General features: G+C 41.3%; 1 protein-coding gene across 2 annotated transcripts in view; it reads left to right on the forward strand.

Annotated features, from left to right (window-relative positions):
* The window catches only part of GFOD2 (Gfo/Idh/MocA-like oxidoreductase domain containing 2), a 34,737-nt gene that overhangs the window by 11,403 nt on the left and 5,189 nt on the right, over positions 1-18,145 (forward strand). The window contains exon 2 of one of the 2 annotated variants that reach the window (XM_025920622.2): positions 16,100-16,445. The exons of the other annotated variant lie outside the window; for it this stretch is intronic. Within the exon in view, the coding sequence (XP_025776407.2) occupies positions 16,187-16,445 (259 nt within the window). The 5' untranslated portion in view covers positions 16,100-16,186. The remainder of the gene's footprint in view (positions 1-16,099; positions 16,446-18,145) is intronic. 2 annotated transcript variants of the gene reach the window in all.

Genomic DNA, 18,145 nt, shown 5'->3' on the forward strand with positions numbered 1-18,145 from the left:
AGATAGGAGAATAGCAGGAGAAATTTGTGTTCTGGAAATTAAGAGTGTTGCAAAGAGGGTGGAACATGCTATATCAGATGCTACTGCTGTGTCAGCACAAAGTGGAATGAAGATGAGAATTGGCCCTTGGATTTTGGGATTTTGGATTTTGGATTTTACAACATTTTAATTGTATTTGACAAATATCGGGTAGCTGAAGTATTTATGACCATTCCTATGGGGTTGTCAGCCATGATGCCTTGAATACATAAGATACACAATTACAGTTTGAAGTTCTGAACGTTTCATTCTTCTCCTACTTCCTTTGGCCCATTTTGTTTTACTTTTTATTTATTTTTTTGTTTTTTAAGTAAACTCTTTGCCCAGTGTGGGACTTGAATGCATGACCCCGAGATCAAGAGTCGCATGCTCTACTGACTGAGCCATTGGGCGCCCCGGACCCATTTCATACTGAGGAAATACTGTTAGGTAGAGGCTTGAACACTACTCTAGGAGACGGGAGTGTCTGCCAATTACAAATTGACTTTTTAATGTGCTTGGACTGCTGTGCTCTTTACTGAACTACCAGTATGTCAGTGTTTTTTCATATGTCAATCCTGCAGTGTGAGTAATGCCTTCCTCATGTGGAACTCGGAGTGCATTACAGATATGTCATTTAACTTTTTTTTAAAGTTTATTTATTTTGAGAGAGAGAGAGCATGCGTGTGAGAGTGGGGGTTGGGGAGAGAGAGAGAGGGAGAGAGAGAATCCCAAGTAGGGTCTACACCATCAGTGCAGAGCCCGATGTGGGGCTCGAACTCACCCAACTGTGAGATCGTGACATGAGCTGAAACCGGACAGTTAACCAATGGAGCCACCCAGATGCCCCTAACGTTTTTTTAAATATAAAGTTAATTCATATCCTGTTGAATGCTCTTATAGTACCCTCTTTGCCTTTATAATGCTTTTCTCAAATTATAATGACATATTTATGTGATGATTTGTCTTCTCATTCCTGCTAAATTGTAAACTCTATGCAAACAGAAACTATCTGCTTTGCTCACCAGTATAACCTGTGCGTTGCCTTGGCCTGGCCAATAGTACGTAATTAAAATAAGTATTTATTAATGAATCAATGTGCATAAATTACAGGTGTCATTTTATACATGAGCATCTGAAACACAGACTGTGATTAGCTAAGATAATGTCATAATCTGTTTTAAAACTAGGTTGAGGGCCCATCTCACTTAATAACTAGGGTCCTGGCCTCACCTCTGGCCACAGTACTTTATTTTAGCATATTTTATATGAAGATATAATTACTAGAAAAACTCATCCACAGAAAAAGCTGGCCTCTTGATACTGGCCCTTTGGAATGTTTGAAGGGTCAGAGATCTGTGGCAGTCTGTAGAGGCATCTCAGAGGAAGAAGGAGTGCCCTAAGGATGCACAGCTTGGGATGGCTGCTTGCACTGGAGAACTGCAGGTGTAAGGCTGGTTCCAGGGAAAGATGGGGGTGGGCACTGAGTGAAGGCTTCTCACTCTTGTGGTGTTCCAGGTCTTGTTGCCCAACCTGTACAGCTACAGCCACAAACTGTTACACATCATTTCTCACTTAGAACCATCATTAGCTTTATTTGCCTAAAGCAATACACAAGAATTCATTTTGAACCCTCCCTTCCTTAGTATGAGTTGTTCGTGAGTGGTAAGGACTTACTTACCTAATACCTGAAGCTCAGTAGCTTGTCCAGTTTGGCATTGGTTAGTGGAAAGTGCCATCTTCAGATACCCTCAGCAAGTGCTGAGACTGACTAGATCATTGGGCCTTGAAGTTAATTCATCAGAAAACTTAACTCTCTTGGCTCCAGCCGTTGTCTCTGTACTGTTGATATCTCCAAAAGTAAGCTGACAAGGTTTTATGTTGTTTTTAAGGAAAGAGACTTTTAGTTCACATGTATCCATTTTGTTTGATTATGAACCTGAATCTTCAAGATGTGAACAGGTTGTTCTGTGCTCTTAGAAACAACAACTTCTGATTAAAAATTGAGGTATAATTTACTTAGAAGTAATGCACAGATCTTAAGTATTCAGCTTGATGAGTTAACAGTTGCATCACCATGTAAGTACAGTGCAACAAGAAGGTAGAATATTTCCATCACTCGAAAATGTTTCCTTATGCCCCTTTCCAGTCAGTCCCATACCCCTACCACCACCAATACCTTCTGCTATCACTATAAATAAAGTTCACCTGTTCCTATACTTCAGATTAGTGGAATGCTACAGTATGGGGTGGTTTGTTGTTTTGTTTTTTTTTTTTGGTGTGTGTGTCTGGAATCTTTCACTAAACGTATTTTTTAGATTCATACCTGTTGTTGCATGTATTCATAGTCCATTCATTTTTATTGCTTTACTATATTGTATTGAATGATTCTACCGTAACTTGTTTATCCAGTCTACTATTGATAAACATTTGGATTTGTTTCCAGTTTGGGGCTATAATGAATAATGCTACTGTGAACATTTTATTTTTATTTTATTTTATTTTTTAATGTTTATTTATTTTTGAGAGACAGCGAGCATGAGTGGGGGAGGTGCAGAGACAGGGGGTACAGAGGATCCAAAGCGGGCTCTGTGCTGACAACTGGGAGCCTGATGCAGGGCCTGAATTCACGAACCATGAGATCATGACCTGAGCCGAAGTCAGATGCTCAACCTACTGAGCCACCGAGGTGCCCTTACTGTGAACATTTTATGTAAGTTTTTGTGGACATACGTTTTTGTTTTCTTGGGCAAATATCTACAAGTGGAATTGCTATGTTATTGGGTTAATATATGCAGGGTTGTTTTAATGTTTATTTATTTATCTTTGAGAGTAGGGAAAGGGCAGAGAGAGGGAGCGGGAAAGAGAATCCCAAGCAGGCTCTGCACTGTCAGCACAGATCCGGACCCGGGGCTTGATCTCAAGAGATGGAGATTATGACCTGAGCCAAAATCAAGAGTCAGCTGTCAGCACAGAGCCTGACATAGGGCTCAAACGCACTATGAAACTATGAGATCATGAGCTGAAATCAAGAGTCAGATGCTCAAACAAGCCACCTGGGCACCTCCCAACACTATTTCTTTAAGAGTTTCTTTTTAGGACACCTGGGTGCCTCTCTGCCCCTCCCCTGCTCGTGCTCTCTTTCAAACTAAATAAACTTAAAAAAATTTTTTTAAATAGTTTCTTTTCCCCATTGAATTGATTTAATACTTCCGTTGAAGATCAGTTGACTGCATTTGTGTGGCTTGCAGGGTAAATATAGTATTACAAGGCAGTAACTTTGTCTATAGAAATCCCTAATGACTCTTTTTGAAGACTCATGCTGAAAAGTAGAAAGGTAAAATGTGGAAGCAACCCAAGTGTCCCTGGTCAGATGAATGGATAAACAAAAAATGTAGCGTATACATAAAATGGAATATTATTCAGCCTTAAATAAGGAAGGAAATTCTGACACACCCTACAACATGGGTGAACCTTGAGGACATGATACTAAGTGAAATAAGCCAGTCACAAAGGTACAAGTATTATATGATTGCACTTATAGAGAATCAAACTCATAGAGATAAAGTAGAATGATGGTTGCTGAAGGTTGGAGGGGATAGGATGTTCTTGTGTAATGGATCTAGATTTTCACTTTTACAAGGTAAAAAGAGTTCTGTGGGTGGTGGTTGGTGGTGATGGTTGTGCAACAATGTGAATGTTATTAATGCAGCTGACCCATATGTTTAAAAATGGTTAAGATGGCAAATTTTATGTTGATGTGTATTTTGCCACAATTAAACATTTTTAAAACCTAACGATATAAGTACAGAATAGTTCTTAGGACATGTGATTCCTACTGTGTATTAGGATGACAAGGCTGTCTAAATTCTATAATGAATGTAAGCTGCTTAATAGGAGTATAATATCTAAAGGAAGAAGGTCAGACAGAGTATGCTCAGGATATGGCATTTAGTTCTGGGGGCCCCATTTCAGGGGGATTTTGGCAAACCAGAGATTGGGCAAGCCAGAGCGACCTTGGCTATTCTTTTGATAGAGAGTATGAGGAAGGCCTGAGGGAATTAGAGTTCTGTCTGTAAAGGAGTGTATCAGTAAGATTTTGCTATATAACAAACAACCTCAAAATTCAGTAGCTTAAGACAAATATTATGTCTCATGATTCTTTTTCCTCCCCAGCTTTATTGAAATATAATTGACATATAACATTGGGTAAGGTAAAGGTTTACAGTGTATTAATCCAGTTTTCTTATGATTTTGGGGGAGATCTGGATGGTTCTGGGTTAGGTGGTCTCAGCTGGAACTGGATGACATGAGATGATCTCACTCATATAACTGGGGTTTGGCTCAGTGCCAGGTGGGGCAGTGAGGATGACTTTGGTTGCATGTCTCTTGTGATCTAGCAGGATGGCCTAGGCTTGTTCACATGGTGATGGTCCCAGAGAACCCACGAGCAGTGTGAGAGAGCAAGCCTCCATGCACAAGTACTTTTCAAACATCTTGTGTCATTTTGCTAATTTCCCATTGGCCAGAGCAAATGGCATGGCTACGTCCAGAGTCACTGTGGGAGGTGATTGACTATCTGATGGCATGAAAACAGAAAAGGGAGTTATTGTGGCCATTTTGCAAACAGCCTACCACCACCTATGAAGTTTAGAGGAAACATGACAGTTTCATTAGAAACATCACAGATAGTTCCACAGTGTAGAAGACCAAGGACTTCAAGTCCATCCACAGAAGAGTTTTCGGACTGAAATGGCCACAGAACAGAATCAGGCCACTAATAAAGGGAAGGTTTTGTCATTGGATGGGTTGGACAGGCTGTGTGACCTCTTGTCTTTCTGACGAACTTGGACCTGTTACATCATCTCTTCCAGGAAGCCTTTTCTGCTTGCATACCACCTGTGGCCCCTGTTGTTAATGATGGCTGTTCTCCATGTGACACACAGATTTGTTGCTCTACCTGTTGTAGTGAATAACAAATGTGTTTACATGCCTGTCTAGTCCATGAAATGGAGTTCCTTAGGGTGATTCACCATTTTAGTACCAATGTCTGTGGGAAGTTGTGTTCCATCCTCAGGTTGCCTCCTGGTGGTCATTTGACTGTGGCAACTCCAGCCATAGAATCTTGCACTTAAAGCTGAAAGGAAGGAGAAGGAGGGGGGAAAGTGCCTGTCAATAGAGATTACCTCCTTACCTCCCTTAAAGAATGTTCTCAGAAGCTCAACCAAACTGTATCTTCATCCTATATTTATCTTCTTTGATGCGTCTTTTTTGCAGGAGAGGCTGGGAAATACAGGTTTTAGTTCTGCATGTCGCATCTAGTAGTAAAGTATTCATAGGCACCTTCTGTCCAGGGTCTGACTCCTACTCAAGCTGCCTAGGATTGAATGACCTCTCTGACATTATTCAGTTAACACCAGAATTCCCAGAATCTGTGACTCCTCAAACAATGAGGTAGAATGGTTTTTAATCATAATCCTGACTACCTTCATGATTAAATTCTGTCATTTGAAGCTCCTAGCTTCATAACTCATGGAATAGGGCAGGGGTCAGCAAATCTTTTCTATTAAGCGCCAGATGGTAAATATTTTCAATTTTGTGGGCCATATGCTCACTGTTGCACCTACTTTGCTGTTATATTACAAAAGTAGCCATAGATAAAGGAATGGATGTGACCTGTGTTCCAGAATTTATAAAAGCAGGGGTAAGACTGGATTTGGCCTACCCCTATGGTGGGGAATGGGTCTCTTCCTATGATTTTGCAGAAGCTGTGGCTCCATGGACCAGGCATACAGAAGGTAAGATGGTATCCCACCAGTCTGGGAAGAGCAGAATCCACAAATCCCAGCTTCTGCACAAGTTTCAACAAGTCAGGCCTTTTGGGTTCCCTGTTTCTCTAAATGACACTACAACTTGTCATTTTATGCTTAGAACTTCGGTGTCATTTTTAGGGTGTCACATTTATTTATTTATTTATTTATTTATTTATTAAAATATAGTTTACATATCCGTAAATTTACTCCTTTTAAGTATACAGTTCTATGAGTTTTGACATGCACAGAGAACAGTTCCTTTACCACCTACCCCCCAAAATTCCCTGTAGCCCTTTGCAGTTGACTCATTACCTTTGGCAATCACTATTTTCTGTCCCTGTTTGCTTTTTCTGTAATGTCATGTAAATGGAATCACACAGTATAGAGCCTCCTGAGTCTGGCATCTTTTAGTTAGCATAATGCACTGGAGATTCATTTTGTCATTGAGTCCATTAGTAGTTTGCTCTTTTGCATTACTGAGTAGTATTCCATTGCATGATCCACTACTATTTGTTTATCCATTAACCACCAGTTGAAGGACATTTTTGCTGGTTCTAAGTTTAGGCAGTTACAAATGAAACTAGTGTTAAACATTAGAAGATAGACATTCACATACGGGTTTTTGTGTAAAAATCAGTTTTGTTTTTCTTGGTAAAAACCCAGAAGTGGGGCTACTAGATTATATGATAAGTGTATATTTAACTTTGTAAGATGACAAACTGTTTCCAAAGTGGCTCTACCATTTTTCATTTTCACCAAGAATGAACAGTTGCTTTATGGCCTTGCCAGTATTTGATACCAGGTTTTCTGATTTTTAGACATTTTAGTAGGTGCGTAGTTGTATTTAAATAAGTTTTAATTTGCATTTCTTCTTTTTACACAAAAATTTTTAACGTTTACTCACTTTTGACAGAGAGACAGAGACAGAGTGTGAGCAGGGGAGGAGCAGAGAGAGAAGGAGACACAGAATCCAAAGCTCAAACTCCAAGCTCTGAGCTGTCAGCACAGAGCGCAACATGGGGCTCAAACTCACAGATGGCAAGATCATGACCTGAGCCGAAGTCGGAGACTTAACTGACCAAGCCACCCAGGAGCCCCTAATTTGCATTTCTAATTAATGCAGTCTAATAACTAACTACTATTGATATGGTGGATTATAGTAATTGATTTTAGAATGTTGAACCAGCCATACATTCCTGGGATTAAATTCTCTTAGTCATGCTAAGACTCTGATCTCCTTGAGGTACTTCCCATTGGCTGGACCCAGAAAGTCCAAACTCAGGTTAGTGCTTGGTGCCACCAGCTCTGGCTCCTACACACTTTTCTGACTTACTGGCCCCAAAATTGGGGTGTTTTGTTGTTGTTTTTTTAATCTTTTTATCTCTACAGCCTCCCTGTTAGGCCCTCAGTAAAGGTGTGATGTATGAACAGATCAACATTGGTTTGAGTGGTGGATCTGAGGCAAGCACTTGCCGATCCAGGCAACAGAATGAACTTTCCTGGCTCATACTTCTCACAAAAGAATGAAAGATTTATTCCACACATATAAAACCTCTGTTTTTACAGAGGCTCAGAGAAGCTAAGTAATCTGCCCAGGGCCTCACAGCTGGTTGTGGCAGCTCTAACATACACAGCCAGCTGCAGAACCTTGGAAAAGTTGTCTAGCCTCTTCGAGCTTCTGTATCCTCATCTGCAAAATGAGATTGTGTGGACTTAGATGTACTATATGTTATACTAAACATTGTTTGGCCTATTGCATTTCACTGCATATTAGCTCAGAATATTATCTTCGTATTCCTACACAGCTTTTGAAAAGGAGACATCTAAGTCAGTCATAGAAATCTTTTTAAAAATTATGGATGTATGGGGCTTCCTGGCTGGCTCAGTTGGAAGAGCATGTGACCCTTGATCACAGGGTTGTGAGTTCAAACCCCACGTTGGGTGTAGAGATTACTTAAAAAAGAAAAGTTGGGGGGCGCCTGGGTGGCGCAGTTGGTTAAGCGTCCGACTTCAGCCAGGTCACGATCTCGCGGTCCGTGAGTTCGAGCCCCGCGTCAGGCTCTGGGCTGATGGCTCAGAGCCTGGAGCCTGTTTCCGATTCTGTGTCTCCCTCTCTCTCTGACCCTCCCCCGCTCATGCTCTGTCTCTCTCTGTCCCAAAAATAAATAAATGTTGAAAAAAAAAAAAAAAGAAAAGAAAAGTTGGTTCTTTGAAAAGATCAACAAAATTGACACACTTTTAAAAATTAAATTAGGGGCACCTGGGTGGTTCAGTCGATTGAGCGTCGGACTTCAGCTCAGGTCATGATCTCGCAGTTCCTGAGTTTGAACCCCACATTGGGCTCTGGGCTGACAGCTTGGAGCCTGGAGCCTGGAGCTTGGAGCCTGCTTCAGATTCTGTGTCTCCCTTTCTCTCTGCCCCTCTCCCACCTATTCTCTCTCTCTCTCTCTCCTCTCAATAAATAAACGTTAAAAAATTTTTTAATTAAATTAAATTTTTAAAAATGGTGTATACAGTGACTTACTATCTGTAACAGTAAGCCCTGTAAGAAATGCTTTACAAATATTAACTCATTTAATCCTTAACTCCCCTATGAGGTAGATACAATTATCCCCATTTTACAGATGAGGAAACAGAAGCATAGAATGATTAAGAATTAAGAAACCTATCTGAGGTTACCTAGCTGGTAAGTGGTAGAGTCAAAACTTGAGCCAGGCAAGGTGGCTTTAGATTCCATGCCTCTAACCTCTGTGCTATCTTCCCCATAGCCTTGTGAAGGTGTATATAGCCAGTCCTGTCCCAACCAGTGTGTGGTGATTGGAATGCATGTGAGCTAGGTAGGGTTGAGTTTATGGAGATCTTTGGAGAATGCAAAAGGTCTACATATATACAAGAAAGTTAGGGGCTGGGAGTAGGGAAATTTTAGGGGTTAGAAAAGGGTAGTCACTGAAATAAAAAAGGGAAACCAGCTCTGCCTGCTTGAACAGGAAATACCTAGTATCAAGCCTGCCTAGCTTCATGCCATCTGGCTTCCTCAGAGGCCAGCTGATGCCCCTTTATGGGTGTTGATGAAGCTGCCCTTTAAGTCATTGTAGTAAAACAGACGTTATTAAAATGTCTTCTAATCCATTCTGTTCTTTTAAACCACCCATGCAAACATACATCCACATATAACTACAGCATGAAGGAATGAAGTGGGAGAGAGGAGTAAGTGTGCCCTGGGCATGAATTTTGAGAGAACGTGGACGTCTTTGCTTATAGTGGCTGTGTTTCACTCCTCTGGCCCTTATAGCTGTTGGTAATTAATGACCCATAAAATTTATGCAGAACCTTACTTGTCTAGTGCTACAGATTTGACACTCAGGCTCCCAGAATATCCATGATCTGAAAGTAGAAAAACAACAACAACAAAAACAATAACAAACTGCAAATGCAGAAGGTGACCAAAATAGCTGAAGAGGAGAAGTCCAGGACATGATAATTATAGAAAATACTATGTGACTTACCTGTTTCTAACTAGAAAGGAAGCCTCTAAGGGCAGAATTAATCAGCAAAGAGGAAAGAGACATAGCTGAGAGTCCACAGACATTATTCATCATTATTAGAAAGAAAGATGATTAAGATAAAACCCAATGGTAGAGTACAGGAGGCAAGCCAAGATCCACAGCCCCAGAGGATAGAGACAGGAGCACAGGAAGCTGACTGGGGTCTGGAGTTAGCCCCAGTCATGCTTGTTTCAGTGGTTCACAGAGGCACAGGTGTCCTTCAGGTAGGGTCAAGCAGTATAGGATGCTGTATTAGGCAATACCAGCCAACCAACCCCTAAGATAGACATGTAGTTTACATAGTACATTTGTATCTATACTAGAAGCAAAAGAACTGAAATGAAATTAAGAAAACAATTCCATTTACAATAGCATCAAACAAAATTAAATACTTAGAAAAAAATTTAACCAAAAAGTGTGTTACTCTCTAAAAACTATAGAATATCATTGAAAGAAATTAAAGACCTAAGTAAATGGAAAAGCATACTGTGTTCATGGATCAGAAAACCTAATATTATGATGACAGCGTTCCCCAAATTGATCTACAGATTCAAAACAATCTCTACCAAAATCCCAGATTGAACCTAGATTTTATAGGAAAATGCAAAGGACCCAGAATAGCAAGAACAATATTGAAAAAGAACAAAGTTGGAAGACTCACACTGACTTCAGAACTTACTGTAAAGCTAAAGTAATCAAGACAGGGTGGTACTAGCATAAGGACAGACAAATTGAGCAGTGAAATAAAATTGAGAGTCTGTATATAAACCCATACATTTATGGTCAACTGTTTTTCAACAAAGATATCAGAGTCATTCAGGGGAAAGAATAGTCTCTTCAACAAGTGGTACTGAATAACCTCATGAGGAAGAATAAAGTTGGACACCCCCCCCATGCCTCCCAAATCCTCCATCCCCACTATCCCCTGCCACTAATTTACTTTCTGTCTTCATGGATTGCCTGTTCTGAACATTTTCTATAAATGGAATCATACAATAAATGGCCTTCTGTGACTAGCATCTTTCACTTAGCATAATGAAGGTTCATCCTTGTTGTAATTTGTATCAGTACTTCATTACTTTTTGTGGTTGAAGAATACTACATTGCATGGATATACCACATTTTGTTTACCCATTCAGCAGTTGATAGACATTGGGTGTCAACTTTTTGGCTATTAAGAAAGATTGTCCTATGAACATTCATGTACAAGTTTTTGTGAGATGATATGCTTTTAATATGATATAAAAGGGTCCAAATAAACAACTGTTCTCCACTATTTAATTTTCTCAGAAAGAAAAAACATACTCTTCATCAGTTACTCTGAAGCCATTTTTGTGATTTTGAGTAACTGTCTCCCCAACTTTTAGTTGATTTATACCTGACAATTTTGCAGAGTGTTCTTCTTACTCTGTTATTTAAGTATGTGTTTTGAAACCCATTTCTCTTTGAGATAATCTTTGAAAGTGACCCTGTACAAAGCTAGACCTGTCTGAAGATTTCTGGATCATGCAGGACCTTATAAGTCATACTGAAGAATCTGGACTTTGTGAAGTGTTTTGTTTGTTTGTTTGTTTGTTTTAAGGATCCATTTTATTTTATTTATTATTATTATTATTATTATTATTATTATTATTATTATTATTTAGAGAATGCAAATGGGTGAGAGGGACAGAGGGAAACAGAGAATCTTAAGCAGGCTCCACATTGAGCTTGGAGCCTGACGAGGGGCTCAATCCCACAACCCTGGGATCATGACCTGAGCCAAAATCAAGAGTCGGACACTCAACCAACTGAGCTACCCAGGCAGGTGCTGTTTAAGAATCTGGACTTTATAGAGGCGCTTGGGTGGCTCAGTCGGTTAAGCTTCCGACTTCGGCTCAGGTCATGATCTCACGGTTCGTGAGTTCGAGCCCCACGTCCGGCTCTGTGCTGACAGCTCAGAGCCTGGAGCCCGCTTCGGCTTCTATGTCTCCCTCTCTCTCTCTCTACCCCTCCTCAACTCGTTCTCTCTCTCTCTCTCTCTCTCTCTCTCTCTCTCTCTCTCAAAAGTAAATAAACAAAAAAATTTTTTTAAAGAATCCGGACTTTATAGTGAGTCCAGTGAGAAGTCAAAAAAGGTTTAAAAAGGAAGGAAGTGATGTGATCCCATTTGCATTTTAGAAAGATCTCTTTACAATATGAGGATTAGATGAAGGAAGGAAAGGATGGAAGGAAGAGAGATAAAGTAGAACGTTGTTGCAGTCATCCAGGTGAGTGGTACTCGGGGCTAGACTAGGGCAGTGACAGAGGGGATAACAATGAAGGGATGGATTTAAGAGATAATAAAGAGATAGGATCAATAAGACTTGATGAGTTACTTGTACGGGTAAGAGAATAGAGAAGTTATGGATGATGGCCAGCTTTCTGGGCTAAAGAATTGAGTTGATGATAGTAACATTCCATAAGAGAGAGAATATGGAAAGAAAATGTTTGAGTGAGGGTTTATGATAATTATTAAATGCTGACCATATATACTTGGCTAGGCACTTAAAACTGGACCTCATTTGGGGCACCTGAGTGGCTCAGTCAGTTGAGCGTCTGTCTTTGGCTCAGAGTGTGATCTCATAGTTGGTGGATTTGAGCCCCACGTCAGGCTCTGTGCTGATAGCTCAGAGCCTGGAGCCTGCTTTGGATTCTATGTCTCCCGCTCTCTGCCCCTCCCCCACTCACACTCTCTCTCAAAAATGAATAAATGTTTAAAAACAATTTAAAAAAAAAACGTGACCTCATTTAATCTTCAGAAGACCCTGGGAGCTAAATAGCATTAGACCTGTTTTACCCATGAAAAGAGTTGCATAAGAACTGGTGAAGCCAGAATTTGAACTCCGGTATCTCTGAAGCCTTCACTTCAGGTGCTCTCACCATCTCACTTTACTCTTTCTGTTCAGGTTTAGTCATGTGGTTGTGTGGGTTATGGAAACTATAGAACATCAGTGTATATTCAGGAGTAGAATATGTGGGTGTGAAACTCTGGAGGGAAATCTGGGCTTATTCTGCAGATTTGGGAGTCCCTGGTATACTGATAAAACTTTGGACATGAGTGGAAAGAGTATGTGGAACAAGAAGAAAAGAAGACACCTATGACTTGAACCTCAAAAACCTCAGCATTGAAGGAGCTGGGAACCCCAAAAGTGGCACTCAGAAATGACCAGAAAGGTGGGAGGATGTTGTGGATGGGGAGGGAAGAGATGTATATCCCTAGTACTTGGAGTTACTAAAGGAACACCATTTCTCCTTTAAACTGTAAATAGGTTGGGGCATCTGGGTAGCTCAGTCCGTTAAGCGTCTGACTCTTGGTTTTGGCTTGGGTCATGATCTCTTGGTTCATGGGTTTGAGCCCCCCATTGGGCTCTGCGCTGACAGTACAGAGTCTGCTTGGGATTCTCTCTGCCACTCCCCGCTTGCTCTCTCTCTCTCTCTCTCTCAAAATAAATAAATAAACTTAAAAAAAACTGAAAATAGGTGGACTCTGATCTGTGAGGAGATGCAGATGAAGCAGTGTTATTGTGGATTAAAGTAGAACAGCAAAGTTGTGTGTTTGGATAAAACTTCTTAAAATTTAGGATTTGTGGTGAGCAAGATCAGTGGTAAGGTTTTTAAAAGATAGTTGGAAGACTAAGGGAATGTAAAGTGTTTATAAAATTATTATTTAAAATAGGGCGCCTGGATGGCTCAGTCGGTTAAGCGGCCAACTTCGGCTCAGGTCATGATCTCGCAGTCCGTGAGTTCGAGCCCTGCGTTGGGCTCTGTGCTGACAGCTCAGAGCCTGGAGCCTGTTTCAGATTCTGTGTCTCCCTCTCTCTGACCCTCCCCTGTTCATGCTCTCTCTCTGTCCCAAAAATTAAAAAACAAAAAACAACAACAACAAAAAAAAAACGTTAAAATGGTACAGCCCCAATAGGAAACAGTATGGTGGTTCCTCAAAAACTTAAAAATCTACCGTATGGGGGCGCCTGGGTGGCGCAGTCGGTTAAGCGTCCGACTTCAGCCAGGTCACGATCTCGCGGTCCGTGGGTTCGAGACCCGCGTCAGGCTCTGGGCTGATGGCTCAGAGCCTGGAGCCTGTTTCCGATTCTGTGTCTCCCTCTCTCTCTGCCCCTCCCCCGTTCATGCTCTGTCTCTCTCTGTCCCAAAAATAAATAAACGTTGAAAAAAAAAATTTAAAAAAAAAAAATCTACTGTATGATCTAGCAATTCTACTTCGGGGTATAAATGCAAAAGAATTGAAAGCAGGATCTTGAAGAGGTATTTGAACACCCATGTTCATAGCCGCGTTATCTGTTGTAGCTAAAATACGGAAGCAACCCAAGTGTCTGAACAGATGAATGGATAAGTAAAATGTGGTATATACATATGGAATGGAATATTATTTGAATTTAAAAGGGGAGGAAGTTCTGACACATGCTAAAACATGGATGAACTTTGAGGACATTATGCTAAGTGAAATAAGCCAATCACAAAAAAACAAACACTATGACTCCCCTTCTATGAGGTACCTAGCATAGTCAGAGTCATAGAGACAGAAAGTAGAATGGTTAGAGCACCTGGCTGCTGTCAGTAGAGCGTATGACTCTTGATCTTGAGGTAATAGGGTCTTGGGTTTGAAGTCCATGTTGGGTGTACAGATTACTTAAAAAAAAAAAAAAAAAAAAAATATATATATATATATATATATACACACACACACACACACACACACACACACACACATACATACAGTGACTAGGGAGAGGGACTGGAAGGAGGAGTTACTGTTTAATGAGTATAGAGTTTCAGTTTTGCAAGAAGAAAAGTTTTGGAGGTAGGTGGTGGTGATGGTTACACAATATGAATGTATCACTGAACCTGTACACTTAAAAATAGTTAAGATGGGACACCTGGGGGGCTCAGTAAATTAAGTGTCTGACTCTTGATCTCAGCTCAGGTTATGATCTCAGGGTTGTGAGTTCAAGCCCCGTGTTGGGCTCTGCACTGGGTGTGGAGCCTACTTAAATTAAAATTTGGGGCACCTGGGTGGCTCAGTCAGTTGAACATCCAACTCTTGATTTTGTCTCAGGTCATGATCGTGCAGTTTGTTGGTTCGAGCCCCATGTTGGGCTCTGCACTGACAGAGCGGAACCTGCTTGGGATCCTCTCTCCATCTCTGTCCCTCCCCTGCTCGTTCTCCATCTCTCTTATTCTTCCTCTCTCTCTCTGTGTCAAAATAAATAAACATTTAAAAAGTTAAAATTTAAAAAATGTTTTTAAGGTGTGCCTGGGTGGCTTAGTTGGGTTAGCATCCGACTTGATTTCAGCTCAGGTCATGATCTCATAGTCATGAGATCGAGCCCCTTGTGGGGCTCCCCACTGAGCATGGAGCCTGCTTAAGATTCTCTCTCCCCCCTGGCCCTACTCCACTCCGCAACTTGTGCTCGCTCTCTCGCTCTCTCTCTCTCTCTTTCTCTCTAAAAAAAAAAAAAGTTTAAGATGGTAAATTTTATGTGTATTTTACCACACACAAAAAAAGAATTTAATTTACTATGAAAAGAAAATGACAGTGACACAGCTTCATCCCTTTATATGACTCAGTGGGTATGGAGTTACCATTGACCTAACACACAGCCAGAGTGGGTACCACTGGTTTAGCAGAGGGGCTGCTGTATGGGGAAACCTGATACCCTAAGCACACCTAAATCTCATCTTGGTTTCCAAGAAGACTTTTGTTTGTTTGTTATTTCATTTAATAACCCTTGTGATCAGAAGGAAAAATTCCACAGTAAGACATATTCATTGTATAAAATTTGGCAATGTTTGAAAAGCAAGATTCATCCATAATCTCATAATTTGAGTAATCATTATTAAATTCAGGTGTATTCTGGTCCTTCTAGTGTCATGTGTGAAATATATTTACAGATAATATTATAGATATCCTTATATGTTTTCATTCATATATATTTATTTTTTTCTGTGCTTTAAAAAAATGGATATCATACTTCACATATTGTTTTGTTTTCCCTCTTTTCAGTGAACATATGGTGATGTCTTGCAGGTCATTGAGGGCTTTCTATCCCCTTGGTTTTCAGTGACTGCATAATGTTATTTATCTTACCCATTACTGTTATTCAGCATCTAGATTGTTTCCCAGTTTTTCACCTATCATAGCCAATGTTGGAGTGAATATCCTTATACAAAAAATACCATTTTAAACTTCCTGTTACTATTATTGCCAGTTTGGTAGTTGAAAAAAAAATTTTTGTTTGTTTCTAGTGAACATTCTCTATGCTTGCTACCATAAACTTTTAAATTATAATCTGTATAGCACTTAGGTAGTTCTCTTCCAACTTGTATTGGTTTTTGTTTCCCACTCCTCTTTTCCTTTTTCTAATCTAATATCATAGAATCATGAACTTTTACAGTTAAGGCCCTGATGGTGAAATGATTGGACCAGAGTCACACAAAACATTAAGTAACAGAACAGAGATTTAACCCAGCTTTACTCATTTTTCATTTTTCTTCCTTTCAGTAGATGTATATTGCTAATATCCTTAAGTCTCCATGGGAAAAGCTTTTGCAGCTTTTCATTTTGGAGCAGTATTTCATTTGTGCTTTTGTGGCAGAGAACTTGTTGCTTCCAAATAAGTCCAGAAGATAGCCTCGGCTGAGTATGCCATCCACTAATAGCCAGTATAATGCTTGCTGTTCCAGGAGCCATGTTTGACCAGGACTGTGGGAAGGTCGTATTCATGCTGGAGGCTCTTGTGAGGAGATGAGTTGGTGAACAGAGAAGCCGGCATGAAGATGCTCCCAGGAGTGGGCGTGTTTGGGACCGGCAGCTCTGCCCGGGTTCTGGTCCCACTGCTGAGGGCAGAAGGGTTCACCGTGGAGGCCCTGTGGGGGAAGACTGAGGAGGAAGCAAAGCAGCTTGCCGAGGAGATGAACATCACCTTCTACACCAGCCGGACCGATGATGTCTTGCTGCATCAAGACGTGGATCTTGTGTGCATCAATATCCCCCCTCCACTTACCCGGCAAATATCTGTGAAGGCTCTAGGTACGGATAGTCAGACGATAGCAAGGGTAGGATATATCTCCCTCTGGGTGGTGTCTTGTGTGTCACTGTTCTCCTCTTGGGTCCTTCTTGGGCTTTGGTCTGCAGGTAATGGTACTCTGGGACAACACTCACCCTTAGAGCCGTCCTGGGGAGGGCACACTGGGGGTGTTACAGCTGTGGAAAGAAATGCTCCAGGCTTGCCTGCCTCCCATAAGTAACTCCCTGAGCAAAAATTAAGCATATGCCAAGAGTTGTCTTGTCACAGGGACCAGAGATCATTACACTTCATGCAATGTAAAGTTGGCCTGTTTGAAGTCGGAGTTCAAAGACTTGGGCAATGGGAAATTGTGACTGATGTATTTGTTCTTCCATTTCCGTGGCACGTAGCACCTCAGAAAGGATGGAGAGGAGGGTGTAACGAGGCTGCCATTTCCCATGTTTTGTCAGTCCTTCACTAGATTGAGTGCACACCCTTCCTGCCACATTTTGCAATCTTGTGTTCCAGAAGTCAGAAAGGCCCTCGGACAGTGCTGGGCTTCCCTGACAGGATCCACAGGACAGCCAGCTCACATGTCTGCCCCCTTGGGAAGCACAAGGCAGTATAGGGCTTGCTGAGCTGTTCTCCTGCAAATCCTGTTGGGCATCTCTTCCCAGTCAACTCTGGGCGACCTTTTCTCTTTTTCTAATGTAAATCAGAATCTAATTTAGTAGGAAAACAAGCCAGTAAATAGTCATCCAGCATATTTGTTGTTGTTGTTGTTGTTGTTTGGTGTTTGTTTTTTTAATGCCTTCTAGGTGCAAGGCACTGTCCTGATGTCATTCAGGACATTCAAAGCAGTGTTGGATCAGAGCCCTCCCTGCCTTCAGATTTCACAGTTCAGTTGGAGAGACTAGAGATAACACACATTACAAAGTAAATGAGACAATTCAGGTAGCATATAATTAATTGACAGAGAAATTATTTTTTTTTTCAACGTTTATTTATTTTTGGGACAGAGAGAGACAGAGCATGGACGGGGGAGGGGCAGAGAGACAGGGAGACACAGAATCGGAAACAGGCTCCAGGCTCTGAGCCATCAGCCCAGAGCCCGACGCGGGGCTCGAACTCCTGGACCGCGAGATCGTGACCTGGCTGAAGTCGGACGCTCAACCGACTGCGCCACCCAGGCGCCCCGACAGAGAAATTATTTAATGAAGGTGATAGGAGCAAAATATTTCTCTGATGCAGTCAGAGATCTCTGGGCCCAGAAACTGGTATGCCAGTAGGCTTGACCACTCCTCCTGGACACTACCATGATGGAGAGTCCAAGCCACTGCTACTTGTTTCCCTTGTTCTGAGGAGAAGAGAATGTCTGTCACCTCTTGCCTAATGCATTTGTAAGGACAAACGTTCATTGGAGTGAGTAAGAACATGAGTGTCTGGTTGTTGATTTGGGGGCATGCATGTACATTTTGGCCAAAAATTGTAGATGGTTTGTCTTTTCCAGAGAGCACTCTAAGGATGTGTGACACTGGAGCTATTCACTGGACACTAGATTCTTAGGAGGGCAAGTAATGGCTTTCAGATTGAGTTTAGAAGTAGGCCTATGCCAACACTTTAACAGAAGGCTAATTCAGGGGGATCAAGCTATTGTGGTCACTTGACTTCCTGCCATCCCTGTGACATGAATACAGGCTGGTGATGCCAGGTGTATCCAGAG

Source organism: Puma concolor, chromosome E2 (assembly GCF_028749965.1).
Source record: "Puma concolor isolate L17-30 chromosome E2, mPumCon1.1.hap2, whole genome shotgun sequence".
Lineage (NCBI taxonomy): Eukaryota > Metazoa > Chordata > Mammalia > Carnivora > Felidae > Puma > Puma concolor.